This window comes from Monopterus albus, unplaced genomic scaffold (assembly GCF_001952655.1).
Source record: "Monopterus albus unplaced genomic scaffold, M_albus_1.0 scaffold131.1, whole genome shotgun sequence".
NCBI lineage: Eukaryota > Metazoa > Chordata > Actinopteri > Synbranchiformes > Synbranchidae > Monopterus > Monopterus albus.
This window is the reverse complement of record NW_018128011.1, coordinates 98,620-113,169: the sequence shown is the minus strand read 5'-3', so window position 1 is coordinate 113,169 and position 14,550 is coordinate 98,620. Positions and strand designations below refer to the sequence as shown.

Below are 14,550 nucleotides of genomic sequence, written 5' to 3'. Positions count from 1 at the left end.
AAGGACTTCTACACACATGTCTCACCAGAACGGTACCCAAACATTAGGAAGCATGCACAGGTGATGTTATCTCTGTTTGGCAGCACCTACATTTGTGAACAGACTTTCAGTGTAATGAACCTTAACAAAACCAGGCTCAGAAGCACTCTGACTGATCTACACCTGCAGGATGTTCTCACCCTCTGTTAGTCAGCTTCAGCCTGACATTGAGAGGCTGGTCAAAGCCAAAGACCAGCTTCATGTGTCTCACTAATAGTGTCAAACTGCTGCTGTTTGCTGTTAATATGGACATGCATTTGGACATAATTTGTGGCTAAATAAAGATTCATTTGCTTTGTATTTGCTTCCTGTTCTTTGTACAAAGAGTGAAATGTTAAATACCTTTTATAATAAACACATTTCAATCAGAAAGTGCACCCCCCCGCCCACCCGGCCCTCAGCCCAGTAACGCATTTTCATTTTGGCCCTCCGAGGGGAAAAGTTTGGGCACCCCTGTGTTAGAAGGTATAGATTAGTTAATGGGCTAAATCAGCCAAAACCACTACAGTGGTTAAAGTTCTAGTGATTTAATAGTTCAGTATTAGAGAGTAAGCTAAAAATTCAACATTATGTACACTATATTCACACTTGGTCAGAATATTTTTGTGGTTGTGTGAGGAGCACAAAGGGCTTACATGTCCCTGTAGCAAAGCTGACAGGCCCTGCAGGCTTTATGAGGTAGGAGCGTGAGCCACTGAATATGTCTACGTGCATGTTTGCTTTCTACTCTCTCCTTCTCATGTCCCATTTGTTTCCATAGAAACACGGGTACAGATCCAGGAGTCGGTGCGAGGCAAAGATGTCTTTGTGATCCAGACGGTGTCAAAGTAAGTAAGAAAGAAAGCTCGCACAACAGTTTTCCTCTGAAACATGCCTTTCATACCATTACGTGCTACTACTTTACTCCTGTCTTTTCTCTCTGTCCCTTGGCTCTATCAGGGATGTGAACACCACCATAATGGAGTTGTTGATCATGGTGTACGCGTGCAGGACATCCTGTGCCAGAAGCATTACAGGCGTCCTCCCCTACTTCCCCTACAGCAAGCAGTGTAAGATGAGGAAGAGGGGCTCAATCGTCTCCAAGCTGATTGCCTCTATGATGTGTAAAGCTGGTAAGTGAGAGTCGGAAATCTGCTGCCAAAGACGAGCCGTTGTAACTTTAAGCATTAACACAGTCAAACCGATGTGTGTAGGTCTCACCCACCTGATTACCATGGACCTCCACCAGAAAGAGATTCAAGGCTTCTTCAACATCCCAGTGGACAATCTGAGAGCATCACCCTTCCTGCTGCAGTACATACAGGAAGAGGTAAATACACTGATGCGTGCACAACATGATTTGCATTTAAAATTTTTCTGACTTTTAACAGCAATGCACTTGTATTTTTCCAATCCTTTGGTTACAGCTGCTGTTCTTGTCAGGCTTTCTGTTCTTACATGTGAGAAGATGTAAGAAAGTAGTAGTTTAGTGAACAGTCAATTACAGAATCATATCTGACCCTTCATTTGTATTTATTTTCCATGAACTTCCAGATCCCTGACTATAGAAATGCTGTGATTGTGGCCAAATCCCCAGCTTCTGCCAAAAGGTAGGCTCTCCTCACTCACTGTAAGAATGAAATCCCCTTCAAATGGGCTGCACTTTGACTCCGCATGCATTTGAACCACCATGCTGATCATAAATCTGTTTTGTTGCCCCATTCTCTGCTGTGTGCCACGGCATCTTTGTTAGTGCTACCACTGGAGGGCGCCAGAGTGCCAGACTTTACAGTTGTCAGTGACTGTTTTATTTTTCTCTACTGGTTTTTACATTGCCCTTGTAAAGTACTTTGGTCAACCAGATGTTGCTTTAAAGTGCTATATAAATAAACTTTGATTGATTGAAACCTTTGTGAACAGTTCAATTTTTCTCTTAAGTTTCATGTTTCTGTATGTGTTTCATTACTACTTCTTAATCTCAAAGCTTCAGGTGGAGGATTATCCACTGTTCTGAATTTTGTTTGGGTGTGCAGGGCTCAGTCATTCGCTGAAAGGCTGCGTCTGGGTCTAGCAGTGATCCATGGTGAAGCTCAGGATGCAGAGTCAGACCAGGTAGATGGGCGACACTCCCCACCAACTGTCAAGACCACTGGAGCCATTCATCCCAGCATGGAGATACCATGTAATGCATACACACACACTGACAGATGAACACTGTCATTTGTAGATGCTTGTGCACCGATTCTCCCCCCCTTGTTCCACCACTGCTAAAAATAACACATGGCACACAGAAGTGTTGCAAGTTTCACTTTGTCTTTCTATGTACACTTGTTCTTGTTTCCAGTGTTGATCCCCAAAGAAAAGCCTCCCATCACTGTTGTTGGAGATGTAGGAGGACGCATCGCCATCATAGTGGTTAGCGAGCCAAGCTTAGTTATTTTAGTTTTTTTTATTACTATGGTAGTTTGTTGTATCCGGTGTTTCAAACAGGTCTGTTTGTCCCTCAGGATGACATCATTGATGATGTTGACAGTTTTGTGGCAGCAGCAGAGAACCTGAAGGAAAGAGGGGCCTACAAGATCTTTGTCATGGCAACACATGGCCTCCTCTCCTCCGAGGCCCCCAGGTTCATAGAGGAGTCTGCTATTGATGAGGTGAGTCTGTACTTTGAAATGTTTTCTTTACACGTTAATGTTCTTGTCACGTTTATGCCTTCCCCCTCCTCTGCGCATTTCACTTCTCTCTCTCATCTCGTCTTTCACTCCTGTTTGTTTTTTTCCAGGTGGTGGTGACCAACACAATTCCCCACGAGCTGCAGAAGCTCCAGTGTCCTAAGATCAAAACAGTTGACATCAGCATGATCCTGTCAGAGGCCATCCGCCGCATCCACAACGGAGAGTCCATGTCCTACCTGTTCCGCAACATAGGAGTGGACGACTGAACTCACACTCACACCATTTGCCTTCTTAGACCAGAAACACAGATAAATGGAAAATCATACACACAAATATCCATGTCCTACTCCTGTTGTAACATAGAAATAAATGTAAATGCTAATCCTTTGTCAAGCATATCCTAACATAGAAGAAGGTCGTTAGTCGAGTGAACACTTCCATAGAGCCGTCTTGTTCCATGGCTGTGATTGAACGTACACTGATGTGACTGACTCTGTCCAATGGCTCTTATCAGTACACACCTTAGGTTTTTTGCCTTCATTTCTTTGAATACCTTCCTTAGTTACATTTCCATACACTCCCATATGTTTATATAGAAATCATTGTTGATATTAAATCTGTGTGTTACAAGATATTGGTTAAATCTGAATGTCTCTTTCTGATTCTGTAAGTTAAGGATTGTACTGCTAGGGTGCCAGTGCCTTTTACAGGATGGATTTCACAGACACACTTTATTCTGCAGCACAACTGTGTCTCAGCTAATGTTACTTATTCCTAATGGTCCTTGTAATTAATCCTGGATGCAGGGTTTCAGGTAGCGTATGATTGCATGTGTCAAGCCAAACTTGTTAATTTTTTATGTTGTCTGAATAGAGTTAGTTCATCCATATGTTGGTGAGGTTACCATAGCACTACATAGCTAATCTAGTGTCATATCTACTAATTGCAAAAACTTAACTGGAACCAATACAGGAACTATTTTCTCAGACTAGTTAATTGGACTATGCTAAAACTTTGACAGTGCACCTGTGAAATGTATGTATCCATGAATCCAATGTCTCAGATATGTGTTTGTGCCACAACTGAGTAGTTCCAGCGCCAAGAAACAGATTAGAACCTTCATAAAATGTGACTACAGTTTTACTTTGGCTAGAATGGTAAAGTTGTTCTTAATCATTCAGAAATCCTTGACTTAATTCACTGACATGTTATATCCGAGTTTCAATTGAGAAGTTCCAACTGAAGCTAAAGTAATTGGAGGCTTTTTTTTTTCCTGACAAGAAAAACTTGACTGAAGCAGGTCTTTGTCATTTTACCAGATGTGTTCCAAAAAGGTTTATTTATTTTCAGCATTTAATATGAATAAAGAATATCTTCTTTCTGATGTTTTGGAGCTTCATAATTGGATGTATATCTTCTAAACCAAGCATGCATGTTTAAGGGACAATCAGGTTAGGTTAGTAAAAAAAAAAACAACAACAACAAAGGCACACAAATTTAAAGAATACAGAATAAGTGAACAGTAAACTAATACTTAAATCAACTTACCCCACTTGTTTGTTGTTCAACATAGTTTTGTTTATTAATGCTGACAGATAGGTACTGTTCAAACATGGTGGCATCAACTGAAGAACTGAACCAGGCAGAGAAGGAAATCTGTTTCAGACCTGAGACACACTCAAAGGTCGGCTTATTCGTTGTCAGACTGTCTTGCTCACACCATTTGGTACTGCTCTGTCCATGGTTATTCTTCTAGCTAGCATACCACATGACACCTAATTCTAATTTTATCTGTGTATCTGAAGAAGTCAAGCCAACAGCTAATATTATAAAAGGACTGAAGTTACTCCAAAATGTCAAGGACTTTAAGCTTTGGAGCATTAAAAACAAAAATTCCAACAAAAGAAAAACTACCACATTTTCTGTAATGATTATTTTTACATTTTTAAACTTCCCCAATGTTTCCAGATTCTTAAAAGTTACTGTGTAAAGCAATCACGAGACTATATACGAGACTATACTCTGTGGTACATAACAGAAACCTGTTTCTACTCGTTTTATTGGCTCTGGCTGTGAAGATTTTTTTAAAGTTTGGTTACAGGACAAAATATGCAAGTTGTCCAGTTAGTTTACCACCCTGAGCATCAAATATGGTCATCGCATCAACAAGGTCAAAAGGAACTGGACTTGTAAGCAGATATAACTGGGTCACACTGAAATGCAATTCAGATCAGGAGGCTCATCACCCAAGGCAACTGGGAAGCCGAGATATTAGGGTGCTGGCGGTGGAACACATACACTTGGACACTCTACAACCTGATCCTTAACCCTTAAACAAGGCACTAAAACCTATCACCTGCTACAGCAGAGCTGCTCAGAGGCCACCAGTGGGATAGTGGTTTTAAAGGACAGCTCCCAGAAAGCAGAGGAAACAGCTGAGTTTAATAAATAATTAAAATATGAGAAGCAATAGCAAAACACTGGGAAGGTGTCATTGAGAAAGGCATCTAACTGACTACAACCTGTATCAATACTTAAACAACGCTGGAGTGCTACAATCTGTTGATCTTCCAACATCACTGGCGAGCACTTCTTAAATGCTGGCAACCCTTTTTTTTTTTTTAATGCAAGTATGAGCAACGGGCAGACATGATGGGGTAACAACTGTGACATCAGCAACAACTAGCACACGTCAATGCTTAGTAAAGGCTAAAGCAGCAGGTTAACTAATATGAAAAAGTCATCATAACAAGGCAAAGTGAAAACTTGTTTAGATTTTAAAACCAAAGTGACCAGAACTTGATTTGATTATACAACAGCAACTGTACATGTCACATTGGTTTAACACAGACATAAAAATAACAAAAGTACTCAAGTTGCTTATGGCTGATTTTGATTCCTTTAAAAATGCTCTCTTGTTCCCATTCAACAGGACTACAATGTAAAATACTGTAAAACAAATACTTTGTGTTTTTTTAATGCAGTCTTACATGAAAACATGAACCTTATACTGTGAGTTAAGAGTCGTTCCCCCCATTAACCGCAAACAGAAAAATGGCACATCATTTGTTTACATATTCCTGTGAATTGAGCAGTACACAACTTTACTCCCATGAGTCACTGAACATCTCTGTAGATATACTTCTAATACAGACTATTTCCTCTAGGTCAGTGAGAGACATTCAGATGGTTTAGCGCCAACACTTTAGGGGACTTGCCATTAGAGTGGGTGTGAAGCATTCTGCCAGACTGAGGCCGAAGGCAGAGACAGATTGGTTAACGCAAAACAAGTCTGGAAAATAAATACCTCAACATGTTACAGGACTACCTTTGTAAACTAGGAGACTGAACATTTTATCAGAATTTTAATAACAAGCAGAACTGCTTTATCCCCATAACTGTGATTTATGATTTATTTTCTGTAAAAATACTAAACTAAGTATTTTCAACTGTTTATAGATTTAACAAAACTAGACTCTACAGCCATGCAAGCAGCTATATACTACAGCCATATAAGTGGCTATATACTGAACTTAGGCACAGTAGTGCTTTGAGCTAATCGCTAATGTTAGCATGCAACTATGCCCACAGTGACAGTGTTCATGATGATGGTTAGCAGGTTTAAAATTTATCATGTCTGCCATTAGCATGCCTATATCACCTAATTAGGAATAATAGAGTTGTGGTCTACAGGAATGCTCATAAACCAAAGTATTGGACATATTAGATTTATCTGCCCATGGCACTTAATGAGAGTCTAGAGATCATCGAAGTTACAGTTCTTCATCCTCTGGGCATCAGGAATGATGACAGTCTGTATCAAAGTGGCAGACTGACCAAGAGGCTGACATTGCCATCTATAGAATCACGCTGCTAGCATGGCTAAAAGACATAACATGCAGTGCTTAACACATTGTTTTTGTGAAACCTGATCTTTAACCTTCACCTGACTGTCCTTAGTCTCTCTACCTTACAACAGGGGGACAAACTCTCAAAAAAAACAAAACTACTGTATTCATTACTGATTAAAAAACAAGCAGCCTAATTTATTTTTTAATTCAGCATTTCCAATTACTGCAATCTGATTAGAGCTTGCCAGCAAGCTTCATTGTCTCAATTAATTTTCATTACATGAAATCATAATAATAACAGTGGTGAATAACACTAGAGCAGCAAAATACACAACTGGCCATGTTCACAACTTTGTACAAGAACTTGTGTTAAACATCGTCTTACTGAGCACCATTTTGCTATCCATGTCTAACTATGAACATCAAACAGCCATCATTAGTCGCTTGAGAAAAGTCAAATCACAATGATTCATTTGGATATACCGACTGTCCTGTAACCACAGTGTGACAAATTCACACCCTAAGTCAATTTGTCCTTTCTCTTTGAAGGAAATAGATACACTGCAAAAAATTACAATCTCCACTGACAAATTAGGGCAATTCCATGCAAGTCAAATTGGAAACTCCTAAGGACAATCAGAGTTCAAATTCAAAGCTCAAACTTGTAACAGTTTTCTTTCTGCTTAGTAGTTTAAAGCTTGCAACTTATCAGACTGATATATCTGAGCAAAATATTTATTTGAATGGACCTAATTCGCCTCCAGTGGTGCCTGGTTTCTTGAAAAGTATCTGACCTTAAATGAACATAACATTACTCCTGTATTTAACCAATATTTGGCCATGTCAGGCATGTATTACTGACTAAGGTTCAGTGTCTAAAGTCTTAATACTGGAACTGGGATCATCTATTCTTCTCCTAATGCAAGAGGAGTGTTTTTACATGCACACGGTTTTCTGAATAACACTGCAGCTGATATTCTTGTGAAAGAAACACTTCTCATGCAAAATTATCCTGGAATGTCAGCATAAAATAGGCTTCACTAGCTAATGAGAAAAGGCAAATACTGATTGAAATATCAATAATAAATGTAACTGACAAAGACTTTAATTCTTTCATTCAAAATGATTGTATTTTTTTTGTCTCGGGGAAGCCAGTAGCTAGCTATAAGCAAGTAGGCTATGTCCAGTCTGAACGTAAAGGCTAACTAGCTAAGTTAGCTAACTTAATATAACTGTTATGAAATCAAAGAGAGGCCATAATGATTAGAAGTTTATAAGTATAGAAAAAGTCCGTTTTAACAGCCGACAACTTTTTAACGTGTAATGTTGAAATTGCAATACCACTAAATTTACAGCAGTGAAATATTTTACTCTGAAACCTGTGTGGTATGTGGTTTGAATTCCCCAATCTGAAAGTTCATAAATTCAAATAGAAATTTCAAGCATTCAATTTTCACACAACTCCAGTCAGATTAAAAAATTCACATCAGGTCAAAAAAATCAAGTTGTTTTAAATTTAACTGATTACATGCAAACACCAAAATTTATTTCAAAATTTCAAACTTGAATGTTGAGGCTGCCCAAGATAATAAGGCCAGCCTGACAGAATACATTCAAATTGGTCATTTTCAAAATATGTAACTGCTTTAAATTCAGTGGCATTTAAAATTTGACATTAGTCATTCAGTAGCTGTTAAATTTCAAAGTCGGTATGTAGTTATTTATAAAATGTAGATTATTATTACCTTTTTTGCTTCCATGTCAACCTGCCAATTTTGTCGGTCGGGTTCTAATAGACACACTAATTCTTCAAACTTCTTTAATAACCAAACTGTGTTAAGCATCCTTAAGTTTATTTATGTAAAAAAGAGAAATATTGTCCAATACAATATTATTCAAACTCTCTAATATTAATATTTTCTTTTATAATTCATAACTGTCTGGTATTTTTTTGGCTCTTTGGCTCCACCCACTGACTGTAGGTTAATTCAACCGGAGAGATCATTTTTAGTAGTTCTACGGGCAAGAAATGTTTAAATAACTGAGATGACAAAGTTCCTCTCTGGAGAATGCAAAAGGAAGCTGTACACTAAGCAGCCTCAGAATACTAGTATATTCAAACTAGCATATTACAGGGTGCTTTCTTTGTTTTTCTGTGATCCTGGGTAGAACAAATTTGTGAAAACAGAAAGCAATGTTTTCCTGCACCAAAAGAAGAATAATGTACATGACTACCCTGAATAACAGGACACTGGTGTGCATGTAAACTCAGATACTGTAGTAAACACCAACAAATATATACCATTAGCAGATCTAAAAGAACGTATTAGACTATTCACACCCTGTTTGCCATTGATGCTGATACGAAAGAGATGAAACAGACTGAATGTGGACACTGAGCTTCCCCCCCTCCAATGCATGACGTTATCATTCACTCATTGCACTGCCTTACTCACCCCCATCAGACCCACTTAACGGCTGAAGCCATTTAAATACATGTATAGTATATATACAAACAGTATGCCACCTGAAAAGCGTGCTTATGCCCCATTCTTTTCATTGCTTGCAGAAAGTTTGCAGAGAGCTAGGCTGGGTATGGGAGTTTTTGCCACTGATCATAAGTTTTTGTTGGCCATTTTTGTTCCATAGTTTTCATAGAGTGGTGGCTATTTCCTTTCAGTTTTAGTTTTTGTCAGGTTTTGTCATTACTATCGAGGTTCCGCTTCAGAAATCGTGTCAAGTCTGAGGTGGCCACTTCTACTTGTAGTTTTGATTCAAATAATCAGTGCCATATAACAGAAAACACACTTGTCCTCTTCAGAAGAATCCAGTCCAGTTCCAAAAAGTGGTTCAGCAACCATTTAGTTCAAAGTGAGAAGAACAACAAATAAATGACCTTTGTCTTTTCCTGTTTTGCTCTGAGTCTATGCCCTCGGTCATGCTATAAAGCACTTTGTGACGAGCTTGTTTATTAAAAGCGCTTTTTGTTTTAGAAAGAAATCTGATTCCATAATAGAATCCTGGTAATATACTGTTAATGAGGAGAGGACAAGCGAAAATGGATCATCCATAATAAAGTACACATCGTTGAATGTGGTTTCCATGTTGATTGCAAAGCTGGTTGCCAGGAAGACACACAAGGAGGATTCTGGGTATCACAAGAAGTGCATTCTGGGATTGGTTATTGACCTGACAGAGATCTAAGCTGCTGGAAGATGTCAGATGACAGGTTGCTTCTTTCATCTTTGTATCCTGCCCCCTCTTCCACTGTTTGCAACCATCATCCCTTTGTTTCCCTCCCATTACCTGTCTGCGCAGTAAATGGTTGATTGGAATAAAACACAGCCCCAGTCAGAATGAAGGCAGAGCCCCTCCTCTTCCAGTTGCAGACAGGAGGTAGCAAGTAGCAGCACTCTAGGAGATTTGGGGGGTCTTCAGGGCATCCACTTTGGTCTCCAAGTCTGTAATCTGTTGGAACAAGAAACTACTGATGATTTAAACTAGTCTAATGTGGTATCCCTGATGCCGAATGTTATTCCAGAAGTGTTATGTATTAAGCACCACATACTTTTCTGAAAAACAAAAAAACTGAATTATTACAAAGGAGATGACTGGGGCCTCTTTCTTGTGGAAATGCAAATATGAACAGATCAAAACAGGAAAAAGGCAAAAGCAGGTGAGTATTTTACAGACCTTTTCCTGGAGGTTGTCTGTCTCTTCTTTGTGTGTTGCTTCGCTCTCTTCTTGTGCTTGACGCTGAGCTGTCTCCTTCTTCAGATACTCGATCTCCCTACAAACACACACACACATTAAAGTTTCTAATGCCAATCTTTCCCTCAAACATTATTTCATGCCTCCTTCCTTACTTCTGCTGGTACTCTTTAATCAATCTCTTGGCTTTGCTGTATTTCCTCTCTAGGGTTTGGTACTGAGCCTGGGTTTCCTTCAGGTGCTCATCCACTGCCTGAGAAAACACATATACACAGAGACACAGTAAATAAAAACAAGTAGGTTTTGAGAAAGAATAAGGATTATGCTGAGGATGATTTGGGCTAAATAATGAGGGGGAAAAATCTTCATCCATTCAACAAGTTTCCTCCTCATCTTCAATGTTTATTCTCTAACAAATTACCTTACATAAGGACTGTGCCTCCATCCAGTAGCCCTCCAGTTTCTCCATTCTCTCTTTGCTGTCCCGGATGCTTTGCTCCAGTTGAGCGCGCTCCATCCGCCAACGCAACTTATCCTGCTCAGCATGAGCAAGCTGGAGGTAAGGGGGTAGTGTGGGAGGGAGGAGGTTGTATGTGGGAAGTAGAGCCAGCGTTAAGTTGGCTAACAAAGGAACCGATGTTATGCTAGTGCACATTCTCCTCTGCAGTTTAATTTAGATATTTCAGTGTTAAGATGGGGTCTCACCTTTCTCTTTAATAGCTGGATCTCTGCCTGGGTTACTGCATGTTTAATCTGGAGCTACATCAGACAAAGATGGCCAGAACATAAAAACATGTAACATAAATGCCTGATAAAATTGGGAGACAGGTAACATATGAGTGAAATAAATTAATAAAAAATTATGAGCAGAATTCAAATGATCACAAATACAGTCACTTTAGAAAATAATATCCACACCCCTTCACTTTCCACATCAAAAAACATGCTTCTGTCATTATGAGTTAGTCAGTGTAGACTGATGGCCAAAAATGGCAATTTTATCCATCTAAAATTCCATCTACAACACAAAGTGCAAAAAGTGAATACTTTCTGAAGTGAATGTACCTCCTTGAATTTGTGGGCCAGCTTCTCGGGGTCCAGCTCCACAGGGGACAACGTGTCCTGGTTCTCTGCAAGGTCAAAAACCTCAATGGAGTTTGGAAACATTGGACTCATCTCCTCTTCCTCATCTGTTGCATATTCACCTGTCTGCAGGTAAACAGAAAGACATGAGGTATGATAAAAACATTATATATATACTGTGCATTTGTTGATAATTGCAATACTTCATACATTTTAGGTTTTTGTTTACTGTAGTTACAGTCATGGTCAAAAATATTGGCATCCCTGCATTTCTGTGAGATAGTGCAGCACCTCTCCCAGAAAACTGTTGCAATCACAAACTCTTTGATATTCACATGTTAAGGATAAGATAACTCACTGCTGGTGTTAGCCACATTTTTACTTTACAGACATGAGAAAAATCAAAAAGCAAGAAAGTGTATTTCCAAAATATCAAACTATTTGGTGACACCAAACTACCATCTCCCAGTTCCAGTCCTTTCTCTCCTCATTAGGAGCACGTATCATATAAAAATATTCAAGTGACCGTTAGCCTGCAACAGACCACAAGTCTAAAATTACAAATTAAGTGAGAAAAACAAGGCCTCTTCTTGGCAGTCTGTCAGTTGAGACTCAACCCTCTGAAATTGAATGTGGCTTCTGCCTGTAACTGTCTTCCACTAAAAGGATTCACACAATCGATAACAATCTGCTCATTTGTCTTCTTTCCTCTTCTACATTATGAAGTATATGAGCTTCACATTACAAAAGCTCCATTGCTGACAAGAATAAATTGACCAAAATTTAGCATTGCACTTAATATGTCACTCTTTGATGTAATGATAATGCCATATCATCTATTCCTTATTATGAGGCTACATCAGAGCAGAGTGCCTGCTGCTGTCAACATTAATATCCTCTGCTGAATGCAGCTGTTTGGCTCCTCTGACCTGCCACACTGAAAGACTGAGTCACACCAGCGTGTACTTCTGCAGCCATGACCGTTCTTTTTAAAGCTCTCTCACACAAGTACACTAACAATTTAGTCCAATACTAAATCAGCTGAGTACCTTTTGAAATGTATATACGCAACATTCAAGAGACACAATGAATTATTATGGATAGACAGTATATATAAATAGATGACTCGACAATCCAGTCTGGTTCACACCAAGTTCACTAAATTCACCAAATTCACGATTTGGCTGATTACAAGATGCTATCATATGCAGCCAACACTTCCTGTGCTACTGGTTTTAAAACAATGTGATACTCAAGATGATACCTCATACAGTGACATAGCAGAATTTGCAGCATGTTACCGATAGTGTCTACTATTTTTGAGAATGATTTTTCTTTTTGTTTCTATCATGAATTTTTTTGCCATTTTTTTCCACTTGTCTTTGGAAACATTCAGGATGAGTGTGTGTGTGTGTGTGTGTGTGTGTGTGTGTGTGTGTGATGTGGTGAACTATGTTTAGATGAATAACGAGCAGGAGCGTAGTCAGGATTTTAGACATATTCAGAACCCCAGTACTCAAAGAAATGACTGACAAGCCACCAACCAAAATAGTATTTTAAAACATTTACCTTTTAACTGTTCAGTTATATGTTCTATAAATTTAATCTTACCACATTGTGATGTGATATAATTATCTAATTCTGGTGAAAATTAAATGTAATTTTAATATACTGTATTTAGTGTTTACCTAAAAATTGATCTGTGTCCTCTGTTATCTACAGCCCTGCTGATGAAGAATGGCATCTTTCAGTCATCGATTTAATCCTACTCAAGAATGTCTCAATTTTCTGTGAGTAGAGCAGCTCATCAACCCCAGTGTTATGGAGAATGGAGTGAGCCACTGGAATAATTAAATACATTTTGAATTTTAAAGACAGAGAACTTTGAAGCACACTAGCAATTTCTTGTATATGGTTATTGCTGTAGCGCTGAACTGCCTGTTACTCCCTCGGACCACAAGGTGGAGGAGATGGACTGAGTTTGTAATTACAGGCCACGTGGAGCCTCACAGACCGACATTTTGTCACACACACACAAAATACACGGTCACAATCCTCTCTCCTTCACTCTTCATTTGATCACCTCCTTTTGATTTTCTGCAGCCAAGATTTAAAAGGGTTGGACAATGCTGCTGTAGTTTGAAGAACAGCCACCTCTAGTCCCTGGGTCACTCTTTTCTTAAGCATGTTCATAGAAACGTGTACCTCTTCATCATCATCCATGTACTGTTTGTATCTCTGCTCCATCATCTCTCTCTGCCATCTCTCCTGTTCCAGAGTCTGCTGGATCAGCTGAGCCACTTCACTCTGTTCCCCTGGCTTCTCCCGGCCAATCACAAACCTGAAAAACATTCACCATGCAGCAGGTGATAAACCTGGAAACATTTAAAACCAGCCAACTTAAAGAACTCAAAATGCACAATTGTAAGGCTGACAAAGCAACAGCAAACCTGAAAACATTTACACACACACACACACACACACACACACACACACACACACACCATACCGAATGCAAACCTGAAAACATAAAATGCACCCATCACAAACCTGAGAATTTCAGCATATTTATATCACAAATCTGCAAAAAAATATGCAGTTTTAAAAATCTCAAAATAGGAAATCCATACATTTTGTGTAAATTGAGTGAAGCACAAATCAGAACATTTATAAAGTGTGTGTATAAAAGACAAAGGGTGTGTGTGTCAGACGCAGACCTGACGGTACCAGTGGTATTGCGTAGGACAGAGGCAGCAAAGCTCTGAGTGACCCCGACCAGGCTGGTCCCATCAACCTCCACTATGAGATCATTCACCTGGATCCTTCAAGCACAGACATGAAGTGAATTTACATGTGTATACATAAAAGAATCAACTGATCAATGTCAGACAAAGGAAGAGGTAAAGCATTAAACATATGTGGTTATTATATACAGTTTGGGGCATAACTAGTTACAAAATAAATGTAACTGTAATCAGTTACCATTACTGAGAAACATATGTAATTAAATTGAAGTTACTAATTAAAATGTTGACTTTTCAGCTTTATTGCCCAGTTTAAAACATTTGTTAGAAATGTAATCAAAAGTAATTAAGAGCAACCAGTAACATTAGTTTGATGAAGGACAGTATTTAAAATAGTTGCATATTACATTTTTAAAAGGGTAACTGCTAATCTGTAACCTATTATATTTTGAAAGCAACCTTCCCTAC

The 14,550-nt window shown here is 38.9% G+C and overlaps 2 protein-coding genes across 5 annotated transcripts in view; one reads left to right on the top strand and one right to left on the bottom strand.

Moving 5' to 3' along the window:
• LOC109967585 (phosphoribosyl pyrophosphate synthase-associated protein 2) overlaps nt 1–3,323 on the top strand; it is a 10,749-nt gene extending 7,426 nt beyond the window's left edge. For all 3 annotated transcript variants that reach the window (XM_020613259.1, XM_020613258.1, XM_020613260.1), the window contains exons 4-11: nt 800–866; nt 979–1,151; nt 1,233–1,348; nt 1,573–1,628; nt 2,052–2,200; nt 2,363–2,433; nt 2,526–2,672; nt 2,801–3,323. In XM_020613259.1, the coding sequence (XP_020468915.1) occupies nt 800–866; nt 979–1,151; nt 1,233–1,348; nt 1,573–1,628; nt 2,052–2,200; nt 2,363–2,433; nt 2,526–2,672; nt 2,801–2,959 (938 nt within the window). In that variant the 3' untranslated portion in view covers nt 2,960–3,323. The remainder of the gene's footprint in view (nt 1–799; nt 867–978; nt 1,152–1,232; nt 1,349–1,572; nt 1,629–2,051; nt 2,201–2,362; nt 2,434–2,525; nt 2,673–2,800) is intronic.
• Nucleotides 3,324–4,246: 923 nt separating this feature from the next.
• Nucleotides 4,247–14,550, bottom strand: part of LOC109967582 (neurabin-2-like) — a 34,003-nt gene continuing 23,699 nt past the window's right edge. For both annotated transcript variants that reach the window (XM_020613255.1, XM_020613256.1), the window contains exons 8-15: nt 14,056–14,160; nt 13,544–13,679; nt 11,321–11,464; nt 10,961–11,014; nt 10,677–10,808; nt 10,411–10,508; nt 10,238–10,334; nt 4,247–10,012 (exon numbers count right to left, since the gene is read on the bottom strand). In XM_020613255.1, the coding sequence (XP_020468911.1) occupies nt 9,959–10,012; nt 10,238–10,334; nt 10,411–10,508; nt 10,677–10,808; nt 10,961–11,014; nt 11,321–11,464; nt 13,544–13,679; nt 14,056–14,160 (820 nt within the window). In that variant the 3' untranslated portion in view covers nt 4,247–9,958. The remainder of the gene's footprint in view (nt 10,013–10,237; nt 10,335–10,410; nt 10,509–10,676; nt 10,809–10,960; nt 11,015–11,320; nt 11,465–13,543; nt 13,680–14,055; nt 14,161–14,550) is intronic.